The 21513-nt window shown below is 40.3% G+C and overlaps 1 protein-coding gene across 2 annotated transcripts in view; it reads left to right on the top strand.

Moving 5' to 3' along the window:
• MAN1A2 (mannosidase alpha class 1A member 2) overlaps positions 1 to 21513 on the top strand; it is a 335006-nt gene that overhangs the window by 142109 nt on the left and 171384 nt on the right. For both annotated transcript variants that reach the window (XM_029578469.1, XM_029578468.1), the window contains one exon: positions 4767 to 4863. In XM_029578469.1, coding sequence (XP_029434329.1) covers positions 4767 to 4863 — 97 coding nt within the window. The remainder of the gene's footprint in view (positions 1 to 4766; positions 4864 to 21513) is intronic.

Here is a 21513-nt window from a genome sequence, read left to right as displayed (position 1 = left end):
GTAATAAGTACATTGTGAAAAATAGAGAGACTTTTACTATCAGAAAGTTTCCTTCATATAGGTTTGAATGTAACACAGTACATGTCTGCAGAAAAAGACTCAAGCTGTCCATTCAGTCTGCCCAACAAATATTCCATGGTAATTGTTGCTCTGTGCCCAGTCAACACAGGTTACCCTTTTCTTTGTCTCCATCATTTAACCACAAAGAATCTTCTGTGTTTATCTCATGTGATGCTGGTTCTGGTATATAGATCATAAATTACATAGTTGTCCAAAATGTTCCAAGACTTCTGAGACTTAGGGAAATTATCCTGCTTTTCATTCTCTCCACTGTTATCACTATTTTTATTTGCAGCTGAGATGCCACTAATTGTCAGTCTGTTCTGTGCACCTTTAGCCAGATCTTTGTCTCCCATAGCAACTCTGGGAAAGAAAAACATACTCATCCCAGTGGTTGAGCAAATTATTGATGTTAAATGCCATATAATCCTTTGCCTCAAGATGTTTGTGTTGCCTCAAAAAGCCACCACTGGCTTATACGCAGATGCAGAATTATTGCAGTTCGTCTTGCTTTCTAGTTAAAGGATGATAATACCTTATTATATTATTCTTTCTATAATCAGTATTTGTTTGCCTATAAGCACTTACCCGCAGTTAAATATAAGCTGGTGAGCAGCAGTTGCTCTATTCTCATTATTGTCTATGTGAAAACATTTTTATCACTGCTGTGCTTTATATGATGTAGAATCTCATTGGATTTAATTCTATTACAGCAGTTTCCACTGACTTTGTAATTTGACCAAAGTGAAAATGATACCTATTTCCTAAAGGAACTGTTTTCATTATGATGGTATTTGGATTATCTATCTGTACTTGATATGTATTTGAAGTTGTAACTAACCACAATGAGTAGGCCTTTGGTGGACCAGAAAGATGGTGTATAAATATTCAAATTAGATTAGTCAAATCTAATACTTTAAGATATTAGCAGCACTTAAGGATCTCATGCTATTTTTATTTTTTACCTATTTGTTTCTTTCGGGTCCTAACTAGTGTTTGACCTGGAGCTAGTCATCCCAATTCCATACAACCTACATACCTCTGTCCTGGTGCGTACCCTACCAAGATGGTGAAGGAGAAACCATGCTAGGGAAGGTTTGAATTTTATAGGACTCAAGAATAAGGTAGTTTTCTTTTTAAGTTCTAAAGGCTAAACAAAACACAGAAATAACCAATTTACCCCACAATCTCAGTCACAAAAAAAAAAATTTCTCTAGCAAAGCAATCCTCACAGATGCTCTTCAAGCACCAGCTCAGGCAACTTCTGTTCTCAGTACTCCCTCAGGATTCAAAGTAAATTAGCTCTTGCCTCGCTATTTATCTGTGCTTCTATGGAAAATTCCTTCTATCAAATCCATACTGCAATTAGTTTGCTGGAGTGACCCTCTCAGCTAATCTCCCTTTAGTTAACACCTATTCAAATCAATATCACAGTTTTCTCACACCTTCAAGGTAAAGTATTCTTTCTTTTAAGGACAAAGAATTCAGGACTCTGGTTTCTTTTTAAATTCTAAAAGTGAAAGGAGTCAGTAATCTAACTTTCTTAAGTTTTAAAGGCCAAAGCACTCAAGGAAAAAGCAACATTTTTTTTTTAATTCTAAAGGCAAAACAAAAGTTTACGCCACAATCTCTCGTGTCCCATGCTATGTCATAAACAATTCCCTAGTAAAGCAATATTCATAGATAAGAACATAAGAAAATGCCATACTGGGTCAGACCAAGGGTCCATCAAGCCCAGCATCCTGTTTCCAGCAGTGGCCAATCCAGGCCATAAGAACCTGACAAGTACCCAAAAACCAAGTCTATTCCATGTTACCATTACTAATGGCAGTGGCTATTCTCTAAGTGAACTTAATAGCAGGTAATGGACTTCTCCTCCAAGAACTTATCCAATCCTTTTTTAAACACAGCTATACTAACTGCACTAACCACGTCCTCTGGCAACAAATTCCAGAGTTTAATTGTGCGTTGAGTGAAAAAGAACTTTCTCCGATTAGTTTTAAATGTGCTCCATGTTAACTTCAAGGAGTGCCCCCTAGTCTTTCTACTATCCGAAAGAGTAAATAACCGATTCACATCTACCCGTTCTAGACCTCTCATGATTTTAAACACCTCTATCATATCCCCCCTCAGTCGTCTCTTCTCCAAGCTAACCTCTTTAGTCTTTCCTCATAGGGGAGTTGTTCCATTCCCCTTATCATTTTGGTAGCCCTTCTCTGTACCTTCTCCATCGCAATTATATCTTTTTTGAGATGCGGCGACCAGAATTGTACACAGTATTCAAGGTGCGGTCTCACCATGGAGCGATACAGAAGCATTGACATTTTCTGTTTTATTCACCATTCCCTTTCTAATAATTCCCAACATTCTGTTTGCTTTTTTGACTGCCGCAGCACACTGAACCGACGATTTCAATGTGTTATCCACTATGACACCTAGATCTTTCTTGGGTTGTAGCACCTAATATGGAACCCAACATTGTGTAATTATAGCATGGGTTATTTTTCCCTATATGCATCACCTTGCACTTATCCACATTAAATTTCATCTGCCATTTGGATGCCCAATTTTCCAGTCTCACAAGGTCTTCCTGCAATTTATCACAATCTGCTTGTGATTTAACTACTCTGAACAATTTTGTGTCATCTGCAAAATTGTTCTTCATTCACCAGCTCAAGCAGCTTCTGCTCTCAGTACACCTTCAGGAGATGCCTAGAATAGCCTAGGTAGTTGCAGTCATAACCATGACAAAATTTAAACATGCTTGGGAGAAATACAGAACATAGTGGTAAGGTCATGTAGGATGAAACAGCTAAAAGAAATGAAGGAAGAGACTTGTGTTCATTCAGTCATATGAAATTTTAGAAGACCAAATAGGGAAAAATACAAGCCAATAGTCTGAGTGTGGTATGACTACACTGAGCTTCCAGGAAGTCTGAGGTAACCTGTACTGTGATACATTGGTCCCTCAAGGCTCAGCCATCTCAGCAACACTATTCAATATTTACATGCTCCCACTATGCAAATTACTGACTAATTTAGGAATAACTTTCTTCTTGTGTGCTGATGATTTAGTTTTACATCCCAATCTCCAGATCATTTGAAAACGCAGCTTTGATACTCTACCTATATGAAAGCAAAGCAACACAAACTGTTGCAACTTAAACTGACATTAAATCCTAAAAAGACTGAAATCATCTGGCTAAGTAGAAACTCAACAGTTAAACCACCTGCCCTTGACCTGGGTAATTTTCAAATTAATCCCTCAAATCAAGTATGAGATTTAGGTATACAGCTAGATGGGAACCTCACAATAAAATTGCACATCAATAAATTGACATGTTGCACCAAGGTACATATACTACATCAGCTGACACCATTATTAAGTATTGCAGACTTCCGTACTGTATTGCAAACTCTAATCTTCTCAAACCTTGACTACTGTAACTCCTTACTACTAGGTCTTTCAGCAAGTCACTTAAAAACACTACAACTACTACAAAATGCTGCAGCAAGATTATTATTAGGATCTAGGAAATATCACATTACACCCTTGCTGATAACACTACATTGGTTACCAGTACAATCCAGAATCTATTATAAAGTATTAATGATAATATTTAACATCATTCACTGCAATAATACTGGCTTATTAGGAGTGACACTACAACCTTACATCCCTCAATAAGCACTAAGATCTCAAAATAAAGGACTACTGTCTATTCCCACAATATGGTGCACACATCTGACGCAAATAAGAGATCGAATGTTTTCAATATCAGGTCCAAAGCTCTGGAATTCCCTGCCCAAAGCGTTACATATTTTACCAGAAAGAAAGAGATTTGAATGTGAACTAAAAACATGGCTATTCAAAAACACTTATAATTTAACTTAAAAACACCAGAATATACAGAACCACAAAAATGACAAAAAAAAAAAAAGTAATGAAGAATAAATCAAACAAGAGAATGGAAGATTCTCAAAACAACACACTAAGACGTGAAAAATACCATTTCATTGGTAATTATCCTTACTCTTTGCCTCATGCACTAGATCAATTTTAAGATGTACTAGTAAATTTTTCTTGATAGATATCAACGCTTGACTGTGAATACCACCTCTGTAACCAATCTTTGTTTGTTTGTTGGTTGAGTTATAATTATGAATGTCACTTTGTAAGCCACTGTGGTCTACACATGGAATGATGGTATATAAAATGTCTAAATAAATAAATTAGCTTGGGCAGGCTGAATGTTTTGAACAGCCTCACAAATTTGCTGACACTGTGGATTATTAAAAACTTGGTGGTAAGATATGAAAAGGGAACTTGGGTGTTGGGTTAAGTATTGGTCTTGTTAGAATCAGAGGAAGACAAGGCCTGAAATAGCCTTCCAGCAGAGATGGTGGAGACCAGCACTGTAACAGAATTTGGATGTACTTGGGACAGATAATTGAGGATATTGGAAGAAACAGGGATGAGAAGGAGGGTAAAAGACATGGAGAGGATCTGGTATTGATTTAAGTATGCTTATCTACGCAAAGTGGTAGCAAACCAGAGAGAGAGAATCTCAACTGGGAAAACTGGATGGGCCAAGTGGTCTTTATCTGCATAATTTACTATGCTACTATGTATGTTTGACTATATTTGTAGTATAATTTGCATATGTTAAATGTGAATTCATTCATTTTTTCCCCTTTTTTCATAGATGATGAAGCACGCTTGGGATAATTACAGGCAGTATGGATGGGGGTACAATGAGCTCAAACCTATCGCCAGGAAAGGACATTCTACCAACATATTTGGTATGTTTATATTAAATAGTACATTTTATCTGATGTCTTCTGTCCATCTTATGTTTCTAATGTATTTTAGTTTTTAAAGCATTCTACTGGAACAATTCAGTAATGAGTTGGGGCTGCCAACATGAATGGCAGTCAGTAATGTGAAATATTGGAATTCCTAGTGGAAGCACAGGCAACTATACAGTTCGGTCTGTCTGGCAGTCTGTGATGATACACCCAGCTGCTAGTTAATTCTTTCTGATAAGTTGCTAATATAACAATAAGTAGATGTACTAGTGGAAACATAGGCAATTCACATAACTGGTTCTGTCTAAGAGACTACATGGGGCCTAGGAGGCTAAAGTTTCAAGCAAGAGCCTCCCTAGTAATGGTAGCTATTTAGATTGCAAAACTTTGTGGTTGGACCTGGGAAAAGGTAGGTGCTGGGTGTGTACTAAATAGGGGATCTCACATACTAGATCTATGTAAGAGGATGGCGTACAAAGGAGGATGATAAAATCTATCCTGGATAAGGAGTGATAACTTACAAGACGCCACACTTTTTGGCTGGCAGCTGAGATATATCCTTAGCAGGGTACATGTGAATAACTGGGCAGACTGAATGAGTTTATTGGTCTCTTTCTGCCATCATCTATTATGCTTTCACAATAAAAATGTGATCTTTAGTTAAAGTACATATTTACGTTCCTTATTGATTGACATTTGGAACACTAAAGAGAAACCGTGGCAAGATACTCTAGGGATGTGAATTTATTCCTTTATCCCAGGACAAGCAGGATGCTAGTCCTCACATATGGGTGACGTCACTCACGGAGCCCTTAAGCGGGAAAAACTTCTGGCAAGTTTCTAGAAGCTTTTAACTGGCTACCCGAGGCTACTGAGCATGCCCGGCATGCCATGATATTCCCTGCCACAGGGGTCTCACTTCAGTCTTCTTTTTTCCGCGCTGCTAACTGCATCGCGGTTCATAGGAGCCCTGTGAGTTACCTCACAACTAAAAAAATTTTTGTACTACTTTTTGCCCTTACGGGTCTCACTCGTTTTGTCACCGGCTGGTGACAAAAACTATACGTTTTCCGCTAAGAAAACACAAATTTCATCAACGGATGTCGACTGAAAAGACTTCGGGCTTCAAAAAGGGCCCGGCCTGCAACCGAACAATGTCCATAACGGACCCGCATGTCGAATGTGTTCGTTGCCTTGGTGGAGACCATGACATCGCGGCCTGTTCACAATGCCAGGAAATGACGGTGAAAGGCAGGAAACTCCGCCAAGAAAAAATGGCTCAAATATTTCAAATCCAAGCAGCGCCATCGCCGACGACTTCAACAAAATCGTCACCGGTAGGCATCACAAAAAAGATCTTGATAAAGAAAAGAATTCCGGAGGGTTCCGGGGATGCCTCCTCTCCAACGCCCTCCGCGTCATCGACAAGGTCGGTGTCTGAAACGCGTACTAAACATAAGCACCGACGGCACCGTTCCATTCCGCCGTTACCACCGCCGGAGGAACCGGTCCCTAAAAACCAAAAAATTCTATCGTCCTCCGTAACCTCCGTGCAGGAATCGATACCATCGACATCGGTTGCAGACTTAACTACGTTGATCAAACAGATAGTCACCGATGCCCTGAAAGAACAAATACCGACGTCATCGCCGATGCCGACCACCGTGTCGATGCCGTCTACGGTGTCGATGCCGATAGCCATATCAATGCCAGCAGAATTGCCGATTTTTTCGACCGCAATACCGGCTGGCCAGCCGATGCCGGCACCCCCAGCAACACCGAGGTCCGCGATGACTTCATCGATGCCGTACACTACCTCTTCGATGATAGTACCATTCGCACTGCAAGAACCATCGATGACATCGATATTTTCACAAACCTCGATGACCACGATGGCTTCTAGGCCCATTTCATCAATAGTTCCCATCTCCATGTTTACATTCCATACCTCATCGATTCCAATTACTTCACAATCGAGGTCTCTGTACACTCTAGCTCCAACTACAGTACCTGTGCCAGAAAAAACAACTGCAACAAGAAAGGCATCAGGAAAATATAAACATACTTCCATTCCAGCTCCAGAGCCTTCTTCTTCTGAAGCAAGGCTACATACTATCCTCACTAAAAGGTATCAAGACCTTTTAGCATCCTTGCCTTTAGGACCTGATCAGGAACAAGAGGAAATAGAGGATGAGGACAGAGAGGGTTCACCAGATACTCAAGATCCCTTACAAGGACCATCAGGAGTTCCCCCATCTAAAAGGCTGGAACCTCATCAGTACCAACCTACGTCAGACACATGGTCAGACACAGAATCAGAGCATTCTTCAGAGGATTTTTTATCTGAGAATACTCCACCTCAAGCAAAAAAGCAGTCACCTCCAGAGGACCTTTCATTTTCATCTTTTATTCAAGAAATGTCTGAGTCCATCCCATTCCAACTCCAGGCCGAAAAAGATGAGAGACAGCAGACGCTGGAAATATTACAATTTGTAGATCCTCCTAAACACAATTTGGCCATTCCAGTGCATGAAGTGCTTTTACAACTTCAGCAAAGAATATGGGAACACCCTTGCACAACCCCAGGAGTAAACAGGAGAGTAGACTCCACTTATCTTGTGCAAGCGGCACCAGGGTTTGAAAAGCCTCAACTCCCTCACAACTCCCTAGTTGTTGAATCTGCTCAGAAAAAATCACGCAGAGCCAGAACACATGCTTCAATCCCTCCAGGGAAAGACAGCAGATTTTTAGATCTAATGGGAAGGAAGATCTACCAGGGAGCCATGTTGAACTCTAAAATTGCTGCATATCAGCTTTATATGACGCAGCACCAGAGAAATCTCTGGAAGCAAATAGAGGAGTTTCTACCATCACTGCCTCAGCAACAACAAGAGGCAGCACAGCAAATTGTGCAAAAAGGCCTAGATGCAGGAAAGCATGAGGTAAGAGCAGCCTATGATGCTTTTGAAACCTCATCAAGAACAGCTGCATCTGGCATCAGTGCACGCAGGTGGGCCTGGCTAAAGGCTTCAGATTTACGCCCTGAAGTCCAAGACAAATTAGTGGACCTACCTTGTCAAGGAGACAATTTGTTTGGCACAAAGGTGCAAGATGCCGTTGCACAGCTTCGGGAACATTCTGAAACCTTGAAGCAACTATCCACCTTATCGCATGACACTGCAACTCATCCAATTCGCAGGCCACCACGTAGGGACACTAAACGTCCTTTTTACCGACCAAGGAGATATTATCCTCAAGCCTCTAGGTCAAGGCCTCCAAGGACTCAACAACGTCCACAACAAAGACAACAACGGTCAGCAAGGCCACAACCACCGCCTCAAACAGGTTCCACCTCGGGTTTTTGAAAGTCATCCCAGAGTGCAGAGCCAACTACCCAATCCTTATCCCGAATTGCCAGTTGGAGGGAGAATTTCCAAATTTTACAAAGAATGGACAAACATTACAACAGATCATTGGGTCCTGTTCGTTATTCATCAAGGCTACCGCCTAGACTTCGCATCTCTCCTTCAGGAGTTTCCACCACAAAACTCCCATCTCAAACATATTCCTCAATTAAAAACAGAATTATCTGCCCTTCTGAAAGCAAAAGCTGTGGAACACGTACCACACACTCAGAAGGGAAGAGGATTCTATTCCCGGTATTTCCTCATTCCAAAGAAAACCGGAGGCCTACGTCCCATTCTAGATCTCAGAAATCTCAACAAATTCCTAAGGAAAGAAAAATTCAGGATGGTGTCCCTAGGCACCATGCTTCCACTCATACAAAAAGGGGATTGGCTTTGTTCTCTGGATCTTCAAGATGCATACACACACATTCCTATATTCCCGCCTCATCGCAAGTATCTGCGATTCACAGTAGGAAATCAGCATTTCCAATACAGAGTGTTACCATTCGGCCTGGCTTCAGCTCCCAGAGTATTCACAAAATGCCTGGCAGTGATAGCGGGACATTTACACAAACAAGGGGTTCATGTTTTTCCTTATCTCGACGATTGGCTAGTCAAAAGTCAATCACAACAAGGAGCAATAACTTCTCTACATTCTACGATAAAGTTACTTCACAAACTGGGATTTCTCATCAATTATCAAAAATCCCACCTGAACCTGTCTCATCTACTCCAATTTATAGGAGCAGAATTAAACACAGACCTTGCACAGGCTTTCCTTCCAGAAGATCGTGCAGTCACACTGTCCCGGTTGGCACACTCAATTTCCATGCAACAATGAGCGACCGCTCATCAGTTTCTAATCTTACTAGGCCACATGGCTTCAACAGTTCATGTCACTCCTATGGCGAGACTGGCCATGAGACTAACCCAGTGGACTCTACGATCACAATGGATCCAAGCCATTCAACCACTACATTATCAAATCCAAGTAACCCACCAGCTACGCTCCTCGCTACAATGGTGGACAATCAAGGACAATTTACGCAAGGGCCTACCCTTCCAAAAACCAGTCCCTCAGATAACATTAACTACAGATGCATCCACCTTGGGGTGGGGAGCTCACATAAACTCTCTTCAAACTCAAGGAACTTGGACAAAACTCGAAGCCACATATCAAATCAATTTTCTGGAACTTCGAGCTATACGTTATGCGCTGCATGCGTTCAAGGACTGCCTTTCGCAAAAGACTGTGCTAATCCAGACAGACAATACAGTAGCCATGTGGTACATCAACAAGCAGGGAGGTACGGGCTCGTATCTCCTTTGTCAAGAAGCTGCACAAATTTGGGACTGGGCCTTGAACCACTCAATGTTCCTACAGGCCACTTATCTAGCAGGGATTCAAAATGTCCTAGCAGACAGACTCAGTTGCCAGTTCCAACCACACGAGTGGTCCCTGAATCCCTCAGTAGCGACCAAGATATTCCAACATTGGGGACAACCAACAACAGACCTCTTTGCGTCGCATCTGAACCACAAAGTGGACAACTTCTGTTCTCTACACAAACAGAAGAACCAGCCAGCCAAGGACGTTTTTGCTCACCCTTGGAACTCAGACCTACTATATGCATATCCTCCAATACCGCTTATCACCAAGACGTTGGTGAAGCTCCAACAGGACAAGGGGTCCATGATACTCATAGCCCCATATTGGCCTCGACAAGTATGGTTTCCCACACTGCTAGACCTTTCAGTCAGGGATCCAATACGTCTGGGAGTAGATCCCAATCTCATCGCTCATGATCAGGGTCGGTTGCGGCATCCCAACCTTCAATCCCTATCCCTGACTGCATGGATGTTGAAAGCTTAATCCTACAACCACTTAACCTTTCCACTAATATTTCTCAAGTGATCATTGCTTCACGCAAACCTTCCATGCGAAAGAATTATTCTTTCAAATGGAAACGGTTTACTCTCTGGTGCAAGCAAAACAATATTGATCCTTTCACTTGCCCCACAACTTCTCTTCTAGACTATTTGTACCATCTTTCAGACTCTGGTCTTCAGACATCATCAATCAGAGTACATTTGAGCGCAATCTCAGCTTATCATAACAAGATAGGAGATGCACCTATATCCACACAACCTCTCGTCAGTAGATTTATGAGAGGTCTAACTCACTTTAAACCACCAGTTCGGCCTCCAGTCACACAATGGGACCTGAATCTGGTTTTAACTGGATTAATGCGTTCTCCTTTCGAACCCATAGATTCTTGTGATCTTAAATTTCTCACATGGAAGACTATCTTCCTCATAGCCATTACATCAGCTAGAAGGGTTAGTGAGTTACAGGCACTTGTCACGTATGAACCTTATACGAAGATTCTCCATGACAGAGTGGTTCTCCGAACACACCCAAAATTCCTTCCTAAGGTAGTTACGGAATTCCACTTAAATCAAGCAATAGTTCTACCCACATTCTTTCCAAGGCCTCACTCTCACCAAGGGGAAAGAGCTTTACACACTTTGGACTGTAAACGTGCATTGTCTTTTTATTTGAATCGCACTACATCCCTCAGAAAATCCAATCAGCTTTTTGTATCTTATGATCCAAATAAACCAGGTAAAGCAGTGGGAAAGCATACTCTATCAAATTGGTTAGCAGATTGCATACAGTTTTGCTATGAAAAAGCAGGCCTTCCTCTCCAAGGGCGAGTAAAAGCACATTCAGTAAAAGCAATGTCAACCTCAGTAGCACATTTTCGTTCAGTGCCAATCATTGACATTTGTAAAGCAGCAACATGGAGTTCTCTTCACACTTTTGCAGCTCATTACTGTTTGGACAAGGAAGGACGACAAGATTCAGCCTATGGACAATCTGTCTTAAAGAACTTGTTTCCAGTTTAATCCCAACTCCTTCTACAACCAACCCGCTCTGATCTTCGGCTGCATCATTTCCTCAAAAAAGCATTACTGCTACCTGCATGGACAATCACTCAGCCTCTAGCTTGCTAATCACCCATATGTGAGGACTAGCATCCTGCTTGTCCTGGGATAAAGCAAAATTGCTTACCTTGTAATAGGTGTTATCCCAGGACAGCAGGATGTAGTCCTCACGGAACCCACCTGCCACCCCGCGGAGTTGGGCCTCAGACTTTTATTATTTTACTTTGCTAACGCATATTGCTACATACCAGACTGAAGTGAGACCCCTGTGGCAGGGAATATCATGGCATGCCGGGCATGCTCAGTAGCCTCGGGCAGCCAGTTAAAAGCTTCTAGAAACTTGCCAGAAGTTTTTCCCGCTTAAGGGCTCCGTGAGTGACGTCACCCGTATGTGAGGACTACATCCTGCTGTCCTGGGATAACACCTATTACAAGGTAAGCAATTTTGCTTTTGCTCCATTGTGAAAAAAAATTTCACCATTTTTCTTACTGAATAAATCTACAATAGAGCAAAACTGATGTAAAACTTTGATAAATCCCTCCATATTTTCAGAGCATTTATTTTAAGTAAATAAAACCATTGTTCAGATTCTAGAAAGGATTGTTTTAAACATTATATGACATCACTGTTGATTAGATCTTTAAAAATACCTGCCACCTTGAATCACATAAGAGTAGAGACACATTTAAATTTCCTGGGTAAGTTACGGGCAAGCATCTTACCCTCAGATCACATAGATTTCACACCTGGAGCATGTTTTGTGTTTCATCTGCCCAATTCCAGATGCTGCTGTCTTCAGTAGAGTGGCTTATGTCTGTAAAGTTTCTTCTCCAGTAGTCCCGTCCCCCCCGTTCTGGTAGAATAGTTGTATTTATTGTGCAAATAAAACCATTCTGTGCAAAAGGTTATCATTTGTCTCCTGTGTACAGGTGATATTTTCATGATGGTTTATAAGCCATTCAGACAATTTAACATTTGAAGTCTTATGTCTTGCTTTCTCAACTGTTCCTTTGATATATGGCTTTAGAATAATTTCATTTCCAAAATAATGATTTTTTTTTTGTATTGATCATTTGTAGCACAATGTCATGAAGTAAACAAAAATGTCTACAGCTGTAGTTTTCCATACTGCTGCCTCTTTCCAAAAATTAATGCTTAAAGTGCAGCGAAAAAGCCCTGACTCAAGGTTAGGAAAGAAAGTAGTCATTTACAAATTCAGTTTATAACTTTGGTAGTCTGAAATAAAAGCGTGCTTGGAGCAATCCTGCTGATTGACTCAGTGGTTAATGGAACATACTTTCACAAATGCTGTCTTACCATGTGAGTAGTTAGAATATGATGGATTAGGCAGGCTGCTTTCTGGGGATTAGGGAAAGGTACAGGAAGAATGGAGGATTGTGTGCCGGAGACTCCAACGACTACTTTTTGTCTCACCGTACAAAATGAAATATAAATTAGAAGTAATAACATTTCTTGGAACAGCACTCAGAGCCAAGTTGTGGTAGGCCTGAGTTTATAGGAAAAAATGATTATTTTAAAGCTATACATATTCATATCCATTCTGGAGTACTAAAGCATTGTTAATGTTTTTGAACACATAAGGTTATTTTGTGGTGGAATTGAGTGGAAAATTACTCCATATATAGGGACCTTCACTTTCTGTTTTTTCCTGGGAATTTATCAATGTTTGTTAAAACAAGAACAATGATTCTATTTATTCAGAAAAACTGAGTGATTTTTTTTCCCCACTGATTAATTTCTGGGAAAAATATAACTAGAAATGAATTATCTATGTAGATAAGGATCTTCACGTTCCAATTTTTCCCTGGTCCTAAAAAATGGAGAACCTAAAATGTTTCTCCCCCACCACTCATAAATACTCTATCCACTCCTAAAATCCTTGAACTCTCCTTTTGGTCATTAGGTACTACCAGTTATGCGAGAATAAAAGTTCACAAGGTTTATAAAGCAAAAATATATTCATGCACCTGGGATGCGGTAATTCAAATGAGCTGTATGTGATGGCTGTGTGTGTGTGTGTGTGTGTGTGTATGTGTAGGACTGATGTGCATGGACCAAGAGAGGGATCTTGGGATGATGGTATCTGGAGATCAGAAGATGGTGAAGCAATGTGACAGGTCAATAGCTAAAGGCAGAAGAATGCTGGGCTGCATAGAGAGAGGAATAGCCAGTAAGAAAAAAAGGGATGATGCCCTTGTACAGGTCCTTGGTGAGGCCTCACCTGGAGCATTGTATTCAGTTCTGGAGCCCATATCTCAAAAAGGATAGAGACAGGATGGCGGCAGGCCAGAGAAGGGCGACAAAAATAGTGTGGGCTCTGTTTCGGAAGACCTATGAGGAGAGGCTAAATGACCTGAATATTTATACCCAGGAAGAGAGGAGGTACAGGGAAGATATGATACAGACCTTCACATACTTAAAAGGTTTTAATGATGTATGGACTTTGAACCTTTTCAGTTGGAAAGAAAACAATAGAACTAGGGGTCAGGAAATGAAACTCCAGGGGGAAATGTCTCAGAACCAACTTCAGGAAATATTTCTTCACGGAGAGGGTGGTTAAAGACTTAGAGTGCCCTTCTGGTGGAGGTGGTGAAGAAGAAAACAAATAATTCAAATGGGAATGGGATAAACAGTGTGCATCTCTAAAGGCTAGAGGACGGGAATGAAATAAGCGTGCAGGAGGGTAACTGACTGGTACTGCGGTTACTAACCTTAACAGAAGGCAAGGAGATTACCACCCTTAACCAATATGCTTTGATGCTTTTAATGTAACTGCTATATCTCAAAACTGTACCAAGCGATGTAGTTTATAACATCTAATCACAAAACATCACTATAAATTGGAAACATTTCTTTTATATATTTTTTTGTGTGAAACAAGACCTCATATATCGTATAAGAGAGACTCGCCAATTGTCTGCACTTGCTCTCTACAGTATTAAATAGCCGTTTTACTACATTAATTTGTATCATATGTAGTTATTCACCACTTATAATCATTGGTCCTGGTTACACACTTTTTTTTTTCAAATTTAAATTATATAGTGATAAACACTTATCCTTTGAGTTGAGCTGTAAAAACGCTGTTGGAGCACTCGTGATTTGTTTTCCCTTGGGCAGGTGAAAAAAAGGGAAAAAAAATCACGAGTGCTCCAACAGCGTTTTTACAGCTCAACTCAAAGGATAAGTGTTTATCACTATATAATTTAAATTTGGGGGGAAAAAAAGTGTGTAACCAGGACCAATGATTATAAGTGGTGAATAACTACATATGATACAAATTCATGTAGTAAAACGGCTATTTAATACCGTAGAGAACAAGTGCAGACAATTGGCGAGTCTCTCTTATACAATATATGAGGTCTTGTTTCACACAAAAAAATATATAAAAGAAACGTTTCCAATTTATGGTGATGTTTTGTGATTAGATTTAATGCAACTGCAACATTGCTCCCCACTTAGATGGCAGGGGGATAAGAGGAATTGTATTCAGACGACAACTGACGTCCCCGACTTCCATGGTCTGGTTATGCAGACATAAGGGGAAAAGCACAGGACTGCTTCTATGGCCAAATCCTAAAGGAAACGAAGAAAGCGTGCATGGGTGTAACTTGCTGGTGCGGCGGTTACTACTCTTAACCAATAACCTTGATACTTTTGATGCATATCTAACATTGCTCTCTGCTTCAATGGCTGGGGAAAAGGGGAATTGGATTTAGACAGCAACCGAGCGCCCCGACTTTTATGGTCTGCGGAACTAATAAGCATGGGGCTAATCCTCATAGAGAAGCAGTTAAGACCCTTAACAGAAGGCATGGAAATTACTACCCTTAACCAATAAGCCTTTATGCTTTTGATGCAACTGCAACATTGCTCTCTGCTTTGAAGGTGAGGGGTGGGGGCAGAAAGGAAAGAGAAATTTGGATTCAAAGACTACCAACACGAGCCATTACTTTTTTTTTTTTTTTTTTAATGGTATGGGGTACTGATGCTCAGACATTAAGGAAAAAACAAAGGACTGCTCTACAGCCAAGCCCATAAGCAAAGCATGACAAGCAGCACTGATTGATACATGGGGCTAACCTGCATGGCAGATACTACCATGGGAAGCTTGCTGGTCAGACTGGATGGACCATTGGTCCTTTCTTGCTGTCATTTCTGTGTTTCTATGTTCTCCAGCTAGTTAGCATGTAGAGTTCTTGGTATTTGTTTTCTTTTGATTGTGGTTAAAGCTGTTGCCGTGTTTCAGCTGACCAGCACATAAGTGTGTGAAATGAGTGGGCCTGTGTTAAATTTTATTAGATACCAGCATCAGTCTTGGTACCCAAGATGATGGTCTGTCAGAAGCCAGGGACTGAATAGTCTTAGAAACTGAACTTCATGCTTCTTATAGAAGTAATTCCATCCAGACTCCAATTGAGTCAATTTGTCAATGCAGTGTACAATAAACGTACATTGCTTCTCTCATGCAATACCTGCTGTAGGGATAATTGGATGACTTCATTTTATTGTGTGACTAGTCTGGTACCTCTTACCACCCATAAATTCACTGAAAGTTGTTGGTTTTTAAAGTTAGGATCACTTTTTGACTCCTTGGAAGCATTAGGAGTTACTCAGAAAACATTCTATTAAACTTCAAGCATCAGCTTTGCTTTCCCATACTTCAATTCAGAATTATTTATGAACTGCAGACCTTGTCAGAAGTGTATCTAGTATGCAAATTAAACACAAATGAAAAATGTCTTTCTTGAGATGCTGGCATCTGCCAAGAACCACATATATAGGTTAGAAATTCCTTTTCACTTTTTATAAAGGCAGGCCAATAAGGTTAAAGAAGAAAAAGACAAATTAGCTCTGTTATTCCCACTGGTGTGCTGCTATTCAAGTCAATTTAAATTTGTCTTATCTGGGCACACAAGACAGGTTGGGTTGCCACCAGTTTTCATAATGGATTTATTGAGGCAACTGTAGGTGCATTTTCACAAAAACAATTGAAGATTCAATACAATGGATTTTTGGTCTTTCGTCAACCTAACTTATTACCTAGCTTGGTTCCCTTTCATGTTTTGGAAGAAACAGACGTTTGGAAGGTAAGGATACAATAGCTCAAATTATGGCCTCTACAATAAACCAGGTACAAATAACATTTTCCTTTTGATACCCCCTTAATTGTGCCATTTTTTCTTTAATCAAAACTACTTCATATTACATTACTTTGCTCCAGTTAATGTTTCCATAGAAAAAGCATTAATCTGATAGAATTGGGAGACTGTATCATTAACATAACTGTTGCCAGTCCTAGAACAGTTAGAATATCTGCAGATTGAGGGAGTTTTCAGGAGTGGCTGAAGCCATTCTGTTGTGCATTGCCATATGGGTGATTCAGATCTCCCCTTTTGTCAGAGACCGTGTTGGATATGGTGCACCATATAAGTGTTGTATTTTGATTCAGGAATGGAGGAAAGATGGCTGCTGCTACAGTGGTAGTGAACTGCTTGGGCATGCCTGTCTGGGCAGAAGAAGAACAGCAGAGATTGCAAAACATAAAATGTGGAAAAAGCCAAAACAAATAAAAAGAAATGACAGGAATCCAGTGATTTGCATAATCACAATTTAGGCAGGGCTGGGGCTCAGTGGTAGTGCTGCACACGACCATTTATAGGATTCAATCAAAGTATTGAGATACCGATGACCATGAAGCATGGAAGAGCCCTCCCGCCCCAGCTGATGATTTCTAGGTAATGAAATAGTGTGACAAGGCAGTGGCCAGAGTTTGAAGGTTGCTAGGCTGCATAGGGAAATGCATAACTGGTAGAAAAAAGGAAGTGATTGTGCTGTTATACCTTACCTGGAATATTATGTCCAGTTTTGGAGGCCTAACTCTGGAAAGACATAAAGTGGATGTAGCCTAGAGAAGGTACTAGAATGATGTGGGATCTGCATCAAGATCCTCATGAGAAGAAACTTAAGACCTAAATCTGTCTGAGAGGGGAGAGAATGGAGATATGATAGAGAGATTCAAATACATGAAAGGTATTGATGCACAGATAGTAAGCCATTTTTGAACGGAAACGAATTTCTAAATCAGTCATAATTTGATGCTGTGAGGATGTAGACTCGGGATCTTCAGTGTTAAATATTTTTGTGATTACAGAATCGGGTATAGCTCAGTTTACAACATGACTTTTTAATAAAGTTTAGTTAAGTACCTTTCTCCATTGTTGTGAGTTTTTCTCACCAGTTTTTGTTTTACAGTAGATAGCTGCCAGAAAGCTAGAACCAGAGGAACAGAGAATATTTGCTTCAATGATTCATCTTCTAGGGGTAATGGTTTTGGATCTTCCATGTTACAAGAGATGCATGCTCTGTGGTCGTATTGCATTTGTTTTGTAGCAAGTCCTTTCTGGGTAACTTAAGTGAAGATGATTTTACAGTTATATTTATTTTGTATGAAGTATTTCGTTTGTGCTTTGAGATGTTTGCCTTTTGGGTCAGAGCATATGCAGGGGGGTGCCATGTGGTTTTGCTTATATAATGGAATGTTTTTATACATGAAGGAATGGAAATTAGGACAGAAGTTTTCTCGTTCCTGAAGTTGTCACTAGGTTTTCTTTTTATTAAAATTTGTATGTCTGTTTTTCAGTAAAACTGACATGTCCAAGAAGAAAATTTTTTCAGTGGGATAGTCTATTTTAAATTTGATTTCTGGAATGTGGTGAGTTGTATGTGTGTTAAACATGATCTCTGATATCATGTAAAGCTTTTTCCCATTGCATCTCAAGAGGAGGATCTGAATGGATTCAAAAACACATTTTTTTCTTTCTATCACTTGACTAATCATATCTTATGTAGAGAATCCTATGGGTTCCTACCAATAGGATTGTATCATTGTAGCAGGGAGGAAGAAAAAAGTAGTATTGTGGGTTGTAGCTCTCCCATGATAGGAATGATGAGTCCCCAGAGTATATAAACCCATGTCACCATTTTAAGGTGTGGACTATTTAGTTTATCCCTTGAAAGGGCAGCATGTCCCTTACACTGGCTTCTGTTTTGTTTTCCTAGGAGAAAGACCCTTGGGTCTCCAGAATGGAGACCTGGGTATGGAATAATAATGGATGCTTTTGTCTACCTTTTTGGAACCGGTTTGGTTTTGGAGAAGGAAGTTGCTCCACCCTTTTTCTCTCTACATTCTGTTTCCTTTTCAAAGTTTAATTTTACATCTAGCCTAAGTACCCTAGGGCCCAGGGGCTCAGTGTGCTTCAGCTAAGAATCCACCCATGTTCTCTCGACCAGAGAGTATGGGTGGACTCTTGTAAATCCTGCTGGAGGAATGGATCTGGGTTCATTAGTCGGGCGAGAAGAGGAGGAGATCATCATTTGTGGCACTCATCTGGTATTACCACATTTACATCAAGATGTTGAAGAGAGGAGTACAGTGGTATCCTCCTGATGCCAGTGAGAGAAGTAAGGAGGAGTATGAACCATTGGACTAAGGCATAAAAAATGGGACTTAAGTGCATCTAAATTGGGAAAATATCATCCTATCCACCAAATTCTGGGAGGAAGCTCCAGAACTACCCCATTAGTTGGAATGGATCAGAAATAAGAAATATATATTGACTTCAGTAACATCATAAATTAATTGGAAATCTAACATCACTAATTTATTAAGAGAATTAAAGATGGAAAGAATGAGGATCACCTGGTAACATACCTATCTTGTGCAAAGGTGGCGGACTTCATGCATCACCTAGATAGGATTTTAGACAGTGCTGGGGAGGAGCCAGCTGTCATGCTACATGTGGGCACCAACGGCATAGGAAAATGTGGGAGGGAGGTTGTGGAAGCCAAATTTAGGCTCTTTGATAGAAAGCTAAAATCCAGAACCTCTTAAATGCTCCCTGTTTCATGCGCAGGTCCTCAGAGGCAGGGAGAGCTCCAGAATCTCAATGCATGGATGAGACAATGGTGCAAGGAAGGAGGATTCAGTTTTGTAAGGAACTGGGGAACCTTTTGGGGAAGGGGGAGTCTTTTCTGAAAGGATGGGCTCCACCTTAACCAGGGTGGAACTAGGCTGCTGGCGCTAACCTTTAAAAAGGAGAGAGAGAGAGCAGCTTTTAAACTAGAACAAAAGGGAAAGCCAGCAGGCACTCAGCAGCACATGGTTCAGAGGGGAGGTATCTTCAAAGGATACCAATGGCACATTAGAATTAGGGCATCCCAACAGTGAGGTTTCAATAATAAGAAAAGTAGTCCAAGTGCCTGTAATTAAAAACTCTCCTGAACTAAAAGATTCCAATTTTAACCCTATCAATTAAAAATCAGAATGAAAATACAAACAAAAACACACTTTGAAATGTTTGTATGCCAATGCCAGAAGTCTGAGAAGTAAGATGGGAGAATTAGAGGGTGTAGCAGTGAATGATGACATAGTCTTAATTAGCATCTCAGAGACATGGGGGAAGGAGGATAACCCAATGGGACAGTGCTAAACTGGGATACAAATTATATTGCAATGACAGAGAAGAGCATCTGGGAGGCTTTGTCTGGGATGGCATAGAGTCCAACAGGATAAAGATTTGGCATGAGACTAAATGTACAATCAAATCTTTATGGGTAGAAATCCCTTGTGTTTCTGGAAAAGATGGTGAGATGGACAGAGAAATGCTAAGAGAAATTAGGGAAGCTAACCAAATTAGTAATGCAGAAATAATGGGAGCTTTCAATTACCCAAACACAAAAAGTGCAGAATAACTTATTGGATCCAAGTATTTTATTTGAACATTTCAAATGGCAACTCCACTGTCAAGATTGTCGTATAATTCCAAAAGCAGGTAGGGGTCCCCCAACACGGACCCCGTGTTTCGCCCACTGGCTGCGTCGGGAGGGATAGCACTGTATAATCACAAAATCTAGAAGTAAAATTTCAACATTTAACATGGATCCTAATGCATTGGGGTACACAACCGGCAACATTTTCAATAATTTTAAACATGAAACATACCTTGAGACAATTCAGCAACAGGTGAACAGGGAGTGCAAATGCAATATCTTTAGGCCGGCATTTTAACGCCGAACCATATTTTGGCGCGAGTGTTATCAGCTAATCAGAATCCAGGGACGGAAGAGCCAATCAGATCACGGCAGGTAAGTTAGGTAAACCTAGGTAAGTTAGGTAAAGAAACTCCACTCTGAACAGTGATTTAGAGTGGAGTTTCTTTACCTAACTTACCTAGGTTTACCTAACTTACCTGCCATGATCTGATTGGCTCTTCCGTCCCTGGATTCTGATTGGCTGATAACACTCGCGCCAAAATATGGTTCGGTGTTAAAATGCCGTCCTAAAGATGAGATATAAGCTGCAATTGACAATATTCTTTGGATGATCCGTGGACAAGAGCAGGTAGCTAGTTCTTGGGGACCTGAGCTTGTATTGTCTTTTGTTTCACAGGATAAATTGGCTCATAGAAAGGAAGACCTATGAGGGAAGTGTTCTTTGTATAAAATATTTCCTTATTTCTATATTTGTTATTGCAGTAATTATTTGCCTTTCTTTATGCAACATTTCTGTGATGCTGTGTGATATTTGTCTTTGCTGATTATACAATTTTCTACCATATTTTACTATATTTAGTAAACTACTTTTATAAGAGTGTGCGTGTGTGTTCTACAGCATAGGATAGCACCATTCAAGGCCAATGTTTATAACATCAGATTTAGTTTAATATCAGGAGAAGATTTTAACTGTTTAAACCCTATTTGAAGTGTGGTCTTTGGTCCTGTGATGGGACACTAACCCAGGGAGTGATGGACGGGGCTTATATCTTATATGCGCTTCTTTAATATGTCTCCTGCTCATGCTTCCCTATGTTTTCTGTAAACTTAGTCTCAAATGTAGCAGGAATTTAACTTTAAATTTGATTGTAATCTGCCTTGAGATCATCTTGGTAAAGGTGGAATATCACATGTTTATACATAAATATGTTGCTCCATTCTAAGATATGTCTACAAAGAATCCAGCATTTTTCCCAATAAGAAAATGTAGCCATTATGCTTCTATGAGAAATGTTGCTTATGATGCAGGGTCCTCCGCTCCATATTTAAAGCTTCACTTATACTTGAGAGCTGCCCTTCAATAGTGTAAGTGAATGGAGCACCACTTTTTCATCTCTGCTTGTATGGGATGCTGCTGTGATTAGAAGTTCTTGGAGCTTGAGTTTATAAAGCAGCGTTGCCTTGGTAACAGCTTGCTACAGAAAATATTCC

Source organism: Rhinatrema bivittatum, chromosome 15 (assembly GCF_901001135.1).
Source record: "Rhinatrema bivittatum chromosome 15, aRhiBiv1.1, whole genome shotgun sequence".
Classification (NCBI taxonomy): Eukaryota; Metazoa; Chordata; class Amphibia; order Gymnophiona; family Rhinatrematidae; genus Rhinatrema; species Rhinatrema bivittatum.
This window is presented reverse-complemented; position numbering and strand designations above follow the sequence as displayed.